Consider the following 15,239-nt stretch of genomic DNA (forward strand, 5'->3'; position numbering starts at 1 on the left):
TTAACTGTCACTCGCACAAACTTCAGTTTGCTGAAGCAAGCTACTTTAACTGCCTGGGCTCCAGGGATCCTTCACTGGGGGAACAACGCAAAGTGAAATGCTGAGGTTCGTCAAACAGACTGACAGAGCCCAGTACCGTTTTCACATGGGAAAGATAAAATAGCAAAGCTGATGACTTACCCCAGTTCTGGTAGCTGGTTGCTGTCAAAAGAGGAGCACAATGAGAAAAAAAAAAAAGAGAATGTGAGTACTAACATGAAGGACATCACAAAAGATAAAAATTATCAAGTTGGATGTCTAGTGGGCATCAACCCACCAGCAGGACTTTTTGAAGCCTTCCTTCAAAAAGCACGTGTGACTGTTACTTTGTGTTCACCATACATCACAAAATAGCCAAGGGCTGTTCCTACCCAGCTTATTGTTTTAACCCCTGCTCCAAACATCTGCCTGGTTTTGCTCTGGAGGTGTTCCACAATGAACCAAAAGGCTAGCTAACTGGACAGAGAAAAGAGACTGCTGCCAGGTGGTAAGAATAGAAGGACGTAAGTGCAAACAGACAAGTTTCAGACAATTAGATCATGCTGCACTTGAACTCTTGGATTATTTGAAAAAAGGGGTTGATGATAATGAAAATAAAATGCTACCTGAGTTGATAAATCACATGGAATGTCTTCCAGCTGCAATATCTGTTATTTGCACAGTTGTTCCATGAGCACACCAGGTTCCAGACATCATTATGAGCACCAACCTTGCTGCATGCAGAAAGTTGGCTCTGGGCCACCCAATCATTTGTTAAGAGAGCCTTGCAGGCCTCAGATGAATGTATATTCAATTTTGGTGATGCAAGTTATGCGTACAGAATCTACGCCTGGCTGAAATTTTGGCCTTTTAAATACGGTTCATAGGAATCAGTTAATTCACCACGAAAGAGCCCCGAGCCTTCAAGTGCAACGAAGCTCGTAGTGAATAAGCTCATAGCAACACAAGATAAAAAGCAGTACGAGTACGGTATTCACTGTAACCTTAGAGAGCACTTATAAGCAGAACAGCACTTATCCAAAGAGAAATACAGAGAAGCTGATTGAAAAAAAAATAAAAATCTTTTGTTAGAAGATTCCTTTTTTTCTGGACAAAAAAGCTTTTGACAAAACAGACATTTTGATGAGAAATGATAAACTGAGTCCTTTTGAAGACTATTTTCCACGTAAAAAAAAAATCCAATTCCTTAATCTTCACAGTCTCCCCATTTTTTGACCGGCTTTAACACGATCAGAAACATATTTAACACACACAAAAACTAAAACTCCTAGAAAAAAGGAGTAAGAACAAGCAGCTGTTCAGGATCGGGAATGGTTTTGCTGCTCTGTCTGGAGCATGGCATGTTCAGGTGAGCATTGCCTTTCTAGCTTCAGAACAGCATCCTCTCAGTAATGCCATGTAGAAGCATCAGTATCTTTTCCCAACAGCTTCTTTTCTTAACCATGCCTGTTGGGGTCTAGCACATGGTCCAGCGTTTGGGATGCGGACTTGTGAGGTTAGTTGTACACAACAGAAAAACCTTGGGAGTTTGAAATGAAACAGGCACCAGCAGACTTACGCTTTTTTTACCAGGTTCACCCAGGGCTGCCACTGTGGCAAAGTACTGGATGACGCGTTTTGTGTTGACAGTCTTGCCGGCACCAGATTCTCCGCTAAAGGAAGGAGGAAGATAACACAGGCATTGCTCAAACAGCTGTAACTCATCCTTTCACCCTGCTGTCCTGCCGGCTCCCCCCTGCACGCAGGCTGTTCTCAGAATCACTGACACTGATTTCTGCAGCCTGTTGTTTGGCCAGCTCAGTGGAAATCACATTGAATTGACTGAACGAAGAGATGAATGCCTATGATAGCAGCAACTAATTCTTCACGTGGCTGGGCTCAGAAATCTAGTACAAACCCATGTCACACTGAGCTTCCTTTAAGGGCACGAAGTTTTATTACAAACATCCAGAGTGAGGATCTGAGGTATACCTGTATACAGGTAATGAGTTAAAAAACGTACAGAAAGCTGCAATAATAAGCTCTGGCATTATCCAGGAGCACATGTGAACTGTATAGAGAGACACCCAACTCTCCATCTGTCATTCTTGCCAGTAAATGATGTGCCTCTTCTTTTCTGCCTTGGTCATCTCCCTCCCTTTAGATATGTCTACACAAGATTCTTAAATACAATTTGTGGTAAGAGCAACCACATTGAAAAGGAGGAGTCTTCTGTGTCCGAAGAGGGCAGCCACAGCAAGGCTAACCTTGGAAGAAGCTTCTTTAACTGCCTGCTGAGCTGTTCTCATACCTACTTGGAATGAACACCCTATGGGGATCAGAAATGGGCCAGCCTCCACCAAACCCTTAGCTACTCCTTTCCTGTGGGGCTCAAGGCAACCATCAGATGGGCAAATTGCCAGGTACTTGGCTTGGGTCAAATTCCAGGCAATTTAGCTCAGCTTTCAAGGGTCAAGGGTCAACTTGCATTTCAGTCGGATGTTTTTTTCTTCTAAGTTTTTCACAGCAACAGAGTCTCAAATCAGTCAAAAAACAAGCACTTACGTGATCAACATAGACTGATTCTCCCGATCTGTGGAGGGAGGGGGGGAAAAAAAAAAAAGAAGAGACAAACTTAGTAGGCTGAGGCTGTACAAATTGCTTATTATAGTTGCAAATGAGTATCAACTATTCCAGAATCAGTCCTGCAAGGACAGGAGAGAATCACATGAAGCAGAGATGGAAAGATAAAAACTAGTATCATCTAGTCTAACCTCCAGCAGTGCAAGTTCTAGCCCTGCCCTGAATCCTCCTCTCGTGTTTTGTTCAAGTCAGTATTAAAGACCTGCCAGTTGTGCACGTACCCTCTGTGTCTGGGAAACTATAATAAAGTAAGTAATTTCCTGTCATCAAAATGTTTATTTTCTTACTCCTGAGTATGTCTTCACTCACATCTGACCCTTCTGCTCCTGCAATACTAGACCAACTCAAGTAATTTTGCTGTTTGTTCACAGGCTGTTCCTTACTATGCATACACACTCTTCTTCAGTTGGCCGTGATGCTGGAAGGAAGTTTTATAGTGTCCCTGGTGTTAACGGCCTGACCAGAAATAAGCGTTTATTAGAACACTTTGCAACCTTAATATGTTCAGCCTCGACATTAGAAAGAACTTCTTCACTGTCAGAGTCGTTAGGCATTGGAACAGGCTTCCCAGGGAGGTGGTCGGAGTCATCGTCCCTGGAGATGTTCAAAAAACGTTTAGATGTGGCGCTTCAAGACATGGTTTAGTGGACAGGGTGGCATCAGGTGTACGGTTGGACTTGATGATCTTTGAGGTCTCTTCCAACCATAATGATTCTATGATTAATCCAATTCAGCAAAAGCTAAATCATAACAGCTTCCCAAGACATTGAGCCTAAATTCCTCTTTTCTTTTTTGATTCCAGTCATCATGACAGGCTGCATATTGGGTAGCCTGGCCATATTTTACCCCTATCTGATGAAAGAGCATCTCTCTGCACCCACACACACATCCCCTCTGCCCAGCACCTTCTGTCCCCTTCAGCTGTGGTGCTTCCCATTTGATCAGAACCAGGTGAGAGCAGGATGTGTTCCCATCAAGCCTCTTTAGGATTTACCTTGCCGCCTCGCAGGATCTGGTGTGAGAACATCACTGCTGCCCTCTGCTGATAAACTCTTTTTTTTCCCAGCAATTTTAGGGTCAAGGCAAGAAAATTTTACAGGAAAATCTGGAATTTGTTGCCACAGGGTTGGCAGCCAGACCCACAGAAGTCAGTGCAGCACTGACCCGCAGCAAGCAGCACCCTAAATAGCTGGCCTTCGCTAACCTTTCAATGCACACATCTTATAAAAGTTAGAATACCGAGCATAAACTGACAGTAAGTTTATTTTTGAGGCTGGGAAAATACTTACAGACCTTTGAGGCATGGCTCCATTTCTGTTATAAACCGATGGATTCACCCAGTTCAGACAGCTAAATTTGTGCACCTTACAGATAATCCATATAAAGAGTTTACTCTTACCAGAAGTACCGCAGGGACAGTCAGAGGAGTTTAACAAAATAAATAAATATTATTAAAAAAAAAATATTAAAAAATTGACGCAGACTGCCAAGCCCCTGTTGCTTGTAGAGTATTTGCACATTTGTTGCACACTGCAAAAGCTCTCACAAACTTCTATCTGGTACCGATCACGTCAGTTAAATAAAGCAAAACCAAATCTGAAAGCAAGCAGTGCCACTTACTACGCAGCATGTCGTGGTAGGCGTTATCAGCGATGGAAAATATGAGGAGGAGCCTCCGAGCGCCTCTTGCCTTTGTATGCAGCAACCACCTCCGGCTTGTAAACAGGCAACCACTTGTAGGGATTTATAGTCACACAGAATAAGCCTGAGTAGGTCTAGAGAGGAACACAAGAGTAAAAAAATCAGTTCATGGAATAATAATAATAATAATAAAAAATCATCTTAGTCAACCAAGCAGGAACTGGTGTGGCCAGTTTCTGATTTGAGTTTTAATTCTGACCTGGATTTCAGCCTTTGATCTGAATTTCTAAAGCTACTGATCCGCTAAGTGACTTCCTATTGGCAATTAATATCAAAACTACAGATATTGAACCGTTTTCCAAAGGGGGAAAAGTATTTTCAAGATGACAGCCAGGAACAGAAACAGCCCCTTCAGCAACACAAAGGAGCAGCAAATAGACCTATGTCTGATTTTCTGCCTTGCTACCCCACAAGAGTTGTTTCCTCATGAAAACAGTCATTATGAACGAAAGAAAAGTTACAGCTTTCCTGTTCAAACTGCGTTCTTAGGAGAAGAATGATGTCCCATTATTAATTTGATGTGAGCACCTTGGGACAATTTCTAGTGGGTGTTCGAAGAGAAACCAACTTCACAGTGTTATTCTGTAAACTTGTGGAGTTTTTTTTCAGCTGTTGGAGAAACACAGTTGGTAAAAATCTGTATTTATAGTCCCTCTCTGGGCTGTGTACGTCAGTTAGCTGGAGCCTGACTGTTCCGAGGAAGAACGAGTTTTCAGTCGTAACCCCAGGGAACCAGTGTTAACTGGTCACTTTTCAGGTACTTAGTCCAGGTTGAAGCAAAAAACTTCAAAAGAAACCCAGTTATTATATGGGCACAAGCACTATGTGCACAAAGATTAATGAGCTCAATTACATTCTAAAAGTTTCAGGTAAAATCTGGGTGTCTTCCCCTAAAAATAACATTAGGACCTGCTCCAGAATGGCCTTAGCATGAGTCCTCAGTCCTATTTTCTGCAGGGAAAAGAAAAACCCCAACCAGTAAATGCATTAAGGCAAGATGACAGACACATTTCGTTTTCTACCTATACTGATCTGCAAGCAAAGCTATGTTTTAGCCCATACGTGTCCATACAGGGGTTATTAGAGAAATGCAGAAATTGTTAAACAATCAGAATTTAAATAGGAAAAAGTTGGATTCGCTCCTCTGATGAACACCAAAAACCAGAACAGGGATTGGCTACAAAGTCTATAGATTCTTCTGACTGATTTCAGACAGAATTGAATGCAGCAAACTGAGAGCAAAAGCTTGACCTCATAAAATTAGAACCTACTGCAGCTTCTGTCTGGTGCCGACAGAAATTATGTTAATGATGTCATGGGGAAGATACAGAGCAAGGGCAAAGGCCAGAGCGAAACAAGACAGATGTCAGCACTGAAGATGAAGGGAATAAAATTACTGAACTAAAGATAGAAAGGCTCATACTTAAAAGAAGTTATGCGTGTGCTCTAAGCTTGAGGCATTGTTTCTTAACAAAGAAATCTCCATGGCTGGTATTGACCTGCATTAATATTAGGAGAGGAAAAATAAACTAGGTCTCCCCAATGCCTTGATTGCTGAAAATATGTTCCATGACACCCTTCTCCTAGGCAAGCAAGCAAAACGAAAGAACTAGACACCATCTTATCCATTCAATTTTGTCTGTCTGTATTCAGATGCAAGCCAGCTCCAAGCAACTTCTTTCCTGAAAAGATGAGCGAGACCCTCAGTTTCGTGACTTAGCAAAGTTGTAAACTGAAAATGAAGAACACAGCATGTTCAAAGATGAAATCTGTGCTTGAAATGCAGATCTCTAAATATACCCTTGTAACGACCCTTACATAGATCATCCAGTTGCTGTAGCGCTTTCTCAGATTGTACAACACAGACGCCTCATTCAGATGGGTCAGCATAGCCATGTCCTCGATCATGTCAAATTTGGGAGGGTTCATTGACTGCACGTCATCTTCTTTTATAGTCACGGTCTGCAAAAACAAATAAGTACTGCAGCACTGGAAAACACGGGGATTTTCTGTTGCTTCACACACCTTACAGGAGAACACAGTTTTTCCCCCCCCTTGCAGAGGGAAGTCCTTCAGCTCAAGCCCAGCACATAGCACCGTTTGTCTTCACAGTTATCAGAAGAACGGGGGAAGGCTGAGACGATAAACGTAAGGAGGGCGGTGGTATGGCTGCGAAAGGAGCCGAGGGATTCAGTTACAACCTGGGCTTTTACTTTTGGGGACGGAACCAGCACGGGCTGGTTGCATAGCTCTGTTCACAGACCGCCTGCTGCCGTGCGGGGACTGATGCGCGCTTACCCACCACCGCATTGCTGGTTGTCCCTTGGTGGTTTTTCACATGTCATTCTGATATGGCATCAGTTACCATGTGCAGCTCACTTTAGGAAACAGGCAACTGAGCTTAAACCAGGAGATGTAATTTCTGGAGCTTGCTGCTCCAGCCTTGTTAGTCACGGATCAGACAAAACCAGTTTTGTACCTTTCCATCTGTCGTCTCCACGGTCACTTTGCCACCGCTGCTTTCTATAATTTCAGCTTCAACGTAAGCTTTCTTTTCATCAGGAACCCAACATTTCTTCTTCCCTGTGAGATTAAGGAGACCGAGGGTTCACAGCCTTGCGGCAAACTGTAACACCATGCCTAGCTAAGCAAGGTTGCTGGGTTACTCTTTCCACAGAAGCGACACAAAACCTCTGGGACCGCAGCAGATCGGGAGTGCTGGGGAGCTGCCTGCCAAAGCAGAAGGCATAGGGGCCCCAAATGTTCTCTCCTCTTTGAAACTACCATTTGGCTTTCTCTACATCCTTCCAGCACAAGGTGTCAAAATATTTCACAAATGCTGGCTAAGCCTCAGCCTCCACGGGAAATCCATAATCATTATCACCAGGGTGCAGATGGAGGAACTGAGATCCAAGCCCAAATTAAGGCATTTGCTAAAAAGTCATACAGAAAATTGTGATCTGAGAGAGGAATTCAGCCCACATTATTTGCTTGCCAGCTATCAGATATAACCTTATTCCTGCACATTCTTCTGAGGTTTGTCTTGAAAAACAGCAGTTTTAGTAACTCACGTTGGAGTTACGTATGTGGCTTTTTAGAGTTTGGAGTAGCTACACTAGACTTCAGGTCTTTAGTTACAGTAACTATTCTGAATAGCAAAATGCTGTAGTTAATGGTGTATTTATACTTAATACTACACCTCAGGGCTCCTATAAATCCATTTCATGAAAAATAAATGATGGAAAACTAAAGCTAACGTCAGATTGTCATACAACCTGCAAATTAAACACGATAAGACATCTGGCCAGGCCGCAGAATCTCATTCATTACAGGAACATCAACGTGCGGTGTTTTTCTTTCAAGTGGACAAAGTAATCCCCCCTTTAGCAGAGCAGCACACATATGCCTTGCTTCTGAACCCAGATCATTACTTACTCATATTTTTGCTTAGTACTACCTGGGGGTTTTTAATAGCTTTACAGAATGAAGAAACTAGAACTTGGTTGAATCAGCTACCTCAAACAGCAGCAACAACAGAGGTTTTGCATCCTGCTTTGCTCTGCATTCCCACAACTACACTTGGACGTAAGCCTTATCCCTCTTAACCGGCCACTGGCAGCGTAAAGGGTACTGCAACTCACCATCGAAGGCAACGGTCTGTGCCATCATCAGCTCCTTCTCGCTCTTTCGGAGGAAGGGAGTAGCCTCCCCAAATTCCGTCATGTCCATCATCTCGGCAAGGGTTCAAGGTGGCACAGCTCAAAGAGGTAAAAGAAAGGGACCTGGTCTATCAAAGAAAGGGGAGGGGAAAATCTCTTTCATGGACTGAGGCAATACAAAACACTCAGCACAACGTGGCAGGTGGCTGATCAAAGTGATGATTAGTTTGGAACATAAATACCTAACACAGATTTGGGGCTATACTGCACCCTTAGTTAAACCCTTCCCTGGCTCAGTTTATTTAAAGCCAGACAGATTCTGTACGGTTCAAAACCTCCACATGGGTCACAGTTATCTCCGCGGGAGAATTTAATCTCTTCTTTATGGCGCTTAAGAGCGGGAGGCACCACTTGAAGCTGTGATTTTAAAAACCACTTAGCAGGGGCCTGTTCTGGCCCCTTTCAAATTCGCCTGGAGCAGGCTATCCTCTCCAGCACGTCTCCTTGGGGCCGTGCCACTCAGCCGCTTCAAGCATCGTCTCAGGCAGGCATTTTCTGGGAATCATGGAGCCAGGCTTCACTGCTGCAAACCGAGAACTGCTGCAAGGGTGCATGTTACACCCTTGGTACGGCCCCGGGGACGTATGCCCAGCTCTGCTACCTGCAGCACACTCCTCTGATCGCACAAATTAACACGTGAGGAAAACCAGGACTAACGCAGCTCGGGGAGGTCCTGTGCTGGTGCAGCTTCCCAAGATGCTGGTACCTCCGAATTCACCAGGTTGGGTATCCCCTGCAGCAAGGCACGGCAGAAGGCAAGCGTATCTGCAGGATTGGTGCAAGGGCTTCATGGTTTTTTTAGGCTGATTTAAGCTTATTAGTCCAGCTTAATACCTACACTTGTTTTCCCAAATGACAAGGCCACGGTGTTTAGGAGCCTTTTATCATGAAAGAGAGGGCAGGGGACATCAGTCTAAGTGAGACCGATTTGCTGGGTTTGTACTGCCATGCAATTAATTTGATTGTTATATGCTCTCTAAAGTGATTGTACAGATGTGGTGTTTTTTTTTTCATACACACACATATAAATACTTACATACACACAGGTAAAATATTCAGTGCTGTCCAGAGAACATCAAAAAGAAGTTCCACTGCTAAAAGGTGTACACACACACATGCGCAATTTAAGAATTTCAGATTTTTTTTTTTTAAATCAAGACACCATTTGATTAGTATTTGAAGTTGTACTAGTGACCCTCAGATATTACCTCTTCCCTTATTTTATTTACTGTGCGATATCCAGAGCAGTTGGACAAATTTTCAAGAGCCCTATCAAGACAGGCGCTGTAGTCTGTCAAAATTTAATTCAATTTCTTCCTAACAAAATCGTAGTAGGGATAACAACTCTTCATCAACCAAGGCAGGTTTGTTTTTTTTTTTTTCCCCACCGCATTCCTCCTGGGGAATGTAAAGCCCTAAGACGGCAGAGCTGCCAAACCTTTTACATTCAGCCCTCTCCCACGGCTGCAGTACAAGCTTGAGACCTTCTGTCTTGCTGCTGTAGAGCAAAAACTTTCTTCCCCAGAACTAGCCTTAATTTTTTTCCTTTTTAAAGATTAAGGGCCTACATAAGCACAACTATCACCAGGTATTTTAACATCATCTGAGTTGCCCAAAATCCCCAATTGGAGGCACAACTCAAAACTAGCACGGCAGAGTCCCTCTCCCACGGGGAGGGTGTCTTAGCTCTAGTGGAGCACTGAAATTACATCAGTTCGTACGTTTAAACAGAACAGCATTACGGCATGCAAGTGTCGCTTCACATTAAACATGCAAATGCCAGAGAAGCCACTCCAGTGTTAATATCTAGGACTCAGGACAGATTCTCACAAGTCCTAATATACACTAAAGTACTCTAAACCACTTCTGTGCAACCTAGCTCCACTTGCAGACCTCTTAGGGACAGTTACTCAGCTATCACCTTCTTATCTTTTTTTTTTTTTTTCTTTCCTCCCCATATATACTCAGAGTGAAGCACTATGGCACCTGGGAGAGAATCCCTTTTTCCTCAGCAGTCCCATATGCTTGGAGTTACGACAGAGGTCAGAGCCCAGGCAGCGCACATCGTGCGGGCGTGGAGAACTCAGTGCGGCCAACCCATTGCCAGATGTGAGAAACTGGAAGTGTTATTTACTTTACAGTCATAGGATTATTTTTAAAAGGCAGTGTAGTTGGGAAAGGCAAGGCAGAGCTAAAGACCTTTACCTTCCTTTTGGTCTGTTCTAGCTAACAACAAAAAGAGCCAGCCCTTGTACATGAACTTTGAAGATCCTTGAAAACACCTACTCCCTGCAGAAAGCCAATAGTTTTACACAAAATTAAGCGGCATGCCCAGGATCACTGACAACTTGGTGGTGCGTTCAGACTTGGAAAGGAGGGACCTCATCTTTCCTTGCTGGGGCTGTTGGAAGAGCTACTGTAGTGCTAACAGCTCGTCCGTGATCGCAACGACAGCAGGCATCACCTGTCTTTGAAAGGGAACCCAGCGATTCCTCAGGAGTTGTAGCTCAGGTGGGATTAAAGAACTCCTTGGGCCAACGAGCTGCTTAAAATTGTAAACTGCATAAGCCATCACCTTTTGTAGATGATAGAGAAGACAGAAGATATGACTTGCAGGTACTGGCTGATCGGTCCACCCAGACGCATAATTACAAGGGACCTGACACTCTCCTAAGTGGTTATTCTAGCTGGCTAAATGAATGTGCTGATGTTAGCGAAAAAACATGTATTTGCCATCCTAGCATTCAAGCAGCACCCTAGGATGACTAACATAGGCTATATGTTTAGTGATATTACTGCTAAAACCTTAAGCCACATGAAAACCTTAGTCACACCAAAACCACAGCACGGTGTTAGAGCACAGCCGGCTTACCCGCATCGAGAAGTGAGAGAGGTTGGTACTCACCCTGCAGAGCACACAGAAAGTGTCACGACTCCGCCTCGCCCAGACTTTATATGTCCCTATCTCAAGGTCACCGGTGATAGCTCTTTAAATGCATCAGTCGTTTTCTTCCATGCCTATATTTGTCCACCGGATCCCGGGTAAGGAGACAATGCCCGAGGAAGGGACACGTGTGGCTGCGCCTCGGTGAAGGGGAGGGGGTCAGGAATGTCAGCGGGGAGCGGCGCACTCCTCGCCACGCCATTCTTGCTCCATGACTTCATGGAAGAAGCTTTTCCTGCTTCTGTGTTTTCACAGGGGCAAGTATTGCTTTTCCGAGTGCCTCAGAACTTAATTACCATGGACTTGGGGGGTGGAAATTAAGACTATTCAGACGTAACTCCCCTAGAATATGAAAATCAAAGCTTCTTGCATAAGGGACAAGTGATTATAAAGGGAATTAGGTTATGCAAGCCAAACTGCCTTCAAGCAATAAAGCTAGGATGTGAGTTCCTGTATCCCAGTCAAGTATCTTAAATCTCCTTCTTGGGCCCTAGAGGTTTAAAAGCCAAGCCTATAGACTCAGGTCTGGGATACAGAGGTATTCCTCAGTTTATGAACAAGGCAAGAATTTAAGGATATATTGATTCTGTCTGGAACATGACTCACAGATAACGAACAAAGTAGGCATCAATTTTAGTGAGCGCTTTGCTTCAGGAAACTCATTTATGAGACTGAGTTTAGGCAACGTCTGGTCACATTATTGTAAACTCATTTTTCCTGTAAAACAAGCACCATAAGTAACTCAGGTCTCACTTCACTGCAATGCATAAATAGCAAAACAACTGACACATCCAGATTGATTTGCTTTTACCAGCATATGTAGATATATAGGTTTCCTGGTTCTAGCTTAAACTGAGTTTAAAAGCACAAAGGAAAATAAATATCGTGGATAATGCTTGCTGGCCACAAGGGAAGGCAATATATTAGGGCTTTAGAAAACTCAATTCCAAGGAAGCAAGGGGGAGCAGGGAGGGAGCTCATCCACAGCTTCACCAAATTCTTGGATACCTGCAGGAGCAAGTGGTTTGGTTTGTGACCAGGGAAGAAGAAAAATGTTTGTATACCAAGTCTGCTATTTTTAAAGCCGTTGTCCTGATGACTGGATGGTGGCAGGCTGCACGGACAAAATAGGTTTGTAAGAAACAGAGGAATTTGTGGAAGCGATAGACTCAAAGACGGGAGATTGATGTGGCAGGTCTGAGGATCTAAGTGTTTTAGTAATCTGGTATTTTTAGCATTTGGGAAATGCAACCAGGAGACAGAGAATCTCTGCTGCTTTGCTAGAGATATGCCCACCTCCAGACAGACCTAATTGAGGAGAGGGTCCTCTGCTAGAGCTAGGGGTGAAGCTTTCAGTCCTGGTCTGGACACCTCTGTGAAAGGAACCTGTGCTTCAGCCCAAAATGAGTGGCATGTGTCACACTCCAGCACTCGACTGGCTGTCGTGCTCTTCTCACTCGTTTCCTTAAGCCAGAATTGCTTCCCACCCCTCCCAGCCTTCTGCTTTAGAGATGCTCAGTACCCTGCAGCGTGGATGTATGTTGATGTCTGATCTAACGCATCACCTTTTTGCTTTATACCTGGTGAAAAAGAAAACAGAGCTAGTGATCTCAGCTGCTTCGGTGAGCAGCGAGTGATTGTGTAAAGCTCAAGCAGACGTCCTGATCACATAATTTGAAAGAAGGTAAATAGCATGCATCACCGAGATTTAGGGATGCTGTTAATCTGCTCTGAAGACTGAGAATATGATTATTTCGTGCCATGAAGGTATAACGCTCTGATACTCTCTCCCTCCTGCTTCTCTCTCATGTTGCTGGTAGCTTTACTTCTAAACCCAATATTTCCATTACCACCTACTTTGCTTAGAAGATGGCATCTTTTTAGAAATCCGCTATTATCACATTTTTTCTGTTCTACAAATATTCAGTTCTCATCAGTCCTGCATGAACACTACAGTCTCTCTCCCACGCCTCCCTTTTCTTTTTTGGGGCTGCAAACAACTCTTTCCGTAGCTGATGCCAATGCAATTTCAATGCTTGTGTCACTTCAAAAGGGACACAGCCAGCACTGGTTCAAACATGATCAATTTATTTTCCTTGCTAGCCTGATGTGAATTGATACCGCACATGTTATTCCTGCCTTTCTGGAATTTATTTGCATTCTTTTAATATGAACCAGAATTTGCAGTGCATTTTCCCTAGATTAAATTTGTAACAGGGACAACCAAAGACATTTGTCTCTCGCAGGGGCTACTTTTAGAAAGGTTAATGCTGGTCACCGTTTCTAGGGAAACAAGGAACTTTGATAAGAAGCCCTTGTGGCTAACCTATTTTTAATCACATTACATATTGGAAAGGAATGCAATAACGTTTATCAGCTCTAGACACAGATAGTGTCAATATTGCAGTCTTATATAGAAAAGTTGGCATCTGGGATCTGTAAAAGCCCAGTTATGAACCCTCTCTATTTTCTTAGAAAAAAAAGATTGACCAGCCAACTATATTTTGACAAAAGCTGGCCTTTAGACTACTCAATAAAAATGTGCACTGTAATAACCTGGCACACCTGAAAAGCAAGATCAATGCGATAGAAGGACATCAGTTCAAGACATAGATGCTTGGAGGAAGCATCTTCTGAGTCAGGGTCCTCTGGACTGCTCTGTAAGCAAGCAAGTGTAGGGTCCTGCACCTGGGGAGCAATAACCCCATGCACCAGTACGGGCTGGGGGTTGACCTGCTGGAGAGCAGCCCGGTGGGAGTCCTTGGGGACAACAAGTTGACCATGAGCCAGTAATGTGGCCTCGTGGCCAAGAAGGCCAATGGTACCTTGGGGTTGATGAGGAAGAGTGTGGTCAGCAGGTCGAGGGAGGTTCTCCTACCCCTGGTGAGGCCACATACTGGAGTGCTGGGTCCAGTTCTGGGCTCCCCAGGTCAAGACAGACAAGGAACTACTGGAGAGAGTCCAGTGGAGGGCAACGAAGATGATGAGGGGACTGGAGCATCTCCCTGATGAGGAAAGGCTGAGAGAGCTGGGTCTGTTCAGCCTGGAGGAGAGAAGACTGAGAGGGGATCTCATCAATGCTTGTAAATACCTTAAGGGCAGGTGTCAAGAGGATGGGGCCAGACTCTTTTCAGTGGTGCCCAGTGACAGGTTAAGGGACAATGGGCACAAACTGAAGCTCAGGAAGGTCTGTCTGAACATGAGGAAGAACTTCTGTACTTTGAAGGTGGCTGAGCACTGGCACAGGCTGCCCAGAGAGGTTGAGGAGTCTCCTTCTCTGGAGATATTCAAAACCCACCTGAACGTGATCCTGTGCAACTGCTGTAGGTGACCCTGCTTTGGCAGGGGGGTTGGACCAGATGATCTCCAGTGGTCCCTTCCAACCCTGACCATTCTGTGATTCTGTGAAGCAGGAAGACTATCCTTCTACAAGGTGCATCTAAAGAGATTGAGAACTTATTATATTTGCCTTGGGGTTTTTTTTTGGTCACTGGTCCCTGCTGCTGTGGCAGTTTCTGTTTAAAGGACAAATGGGAAAGAGCCAAAATGATTTAGTTGGATGCTCTTTGAAAAAGAAAGGGCATCCACGTGGGAATAGTTTCAGCAGAAGAAGAATGTGAACATTGTACCCAGCAGCAAATCCAGGCCCATTCTGTACGAGTGGATGTATTTTCTCTTGTGAAGAATTATGGTTTAATTCTTCAAGTCATTGATGCCCCAAAGAGAAATTGGAGGGGGAGAGAAGCTGAGCCTTAAAAAATAGTCGCATTCTGCTACATCTCTAAAGGATGAGAAAATTGGCACTAAAGACAACATTCAAAGTGCGTTTATGACAGCTAGATAGGCATTATTAGAATGGGAGATTTTCAGGTCTCTCCAAGCCTCTGTGCTCGCCCTGCCGCAGCGCACGCACTCGGCAGCGGACACGAGCATCTGCAACCTAGAGAGGTATCCGGAGCTTCTGTTCCCGCTCCTTTCATAATCATCATTTTAAACAGTTCCCTCCAATTAATTCTTTGCTGATAGCTACTCTGTGGTGTGACAGTATGAAGGAAATCTAAATTTCTCTATGCAAAGCATCTGCTTTCATGCAAACATGCCTGGGGAAATAATTTCTAAGCCACCAAAAATGTTTTAAGTGCCTTCTAAGCCACTGAAATCCATGATCTATTGCTATCAGTATGCCAAGCCCTGAAACAGAATACCTCTTCCCG

General features: G+C 44.1%; 1 protein-coding gene across 1 annotated transcript in view; it reads right to left on the minus strand.

Moving 5' to 3' along the window:
• LOC104163129 (myosin heavy chain, cardiac muscle isoform-like) overlaps positions 1 to 8,136 on the minus strand; it is a 46,055-nt gene extending 37,919 nt beyond the window's left edge. The window contains 8 exon segments of the mRNA XM_009702026.1: positions 181 to 201; positions 1,598 to 1,691; positions 2,584 to 2,611; positions 4,282 to 4,322; positions 4,324 to 4,436; positions 6,181 to 6,324; positions 6,842 to 6,945; positions 8,004 to 8,136. Coding sequence (XP_009700328.1) covers positions 181 to 201; positions 1,598 to 1,691; positions 2,584 to 2,611; positions 4,282 to 4,322; positions 4,324 to 4,436; positions 6,181 to 6,324; positions 6,842 to 6,945; positions 8,004 to 8,094 — 636 coding nt within the window. The 5' untranslated portion in view covers positions 8,095 to 8,136.
• Positions 8,137 to 15,239: the final 7,103 nt, after the last annotated feature.

Source organism: Cariama cristata, unplaced genomic scaffold (assembly GCF_000690535.1).
Source record: "Cariama cristata isolate BGI_N322 unplaced genomic scaffold, ASM69053v1 scaffold11046, whole genome shotgun sequence".
Classification (NCBI taxonomy): Eukaryota; Metazoa; Chordata; class Aves; order Cariamiformes; family Cariamidae; genus Cariama; species Cariama cristata.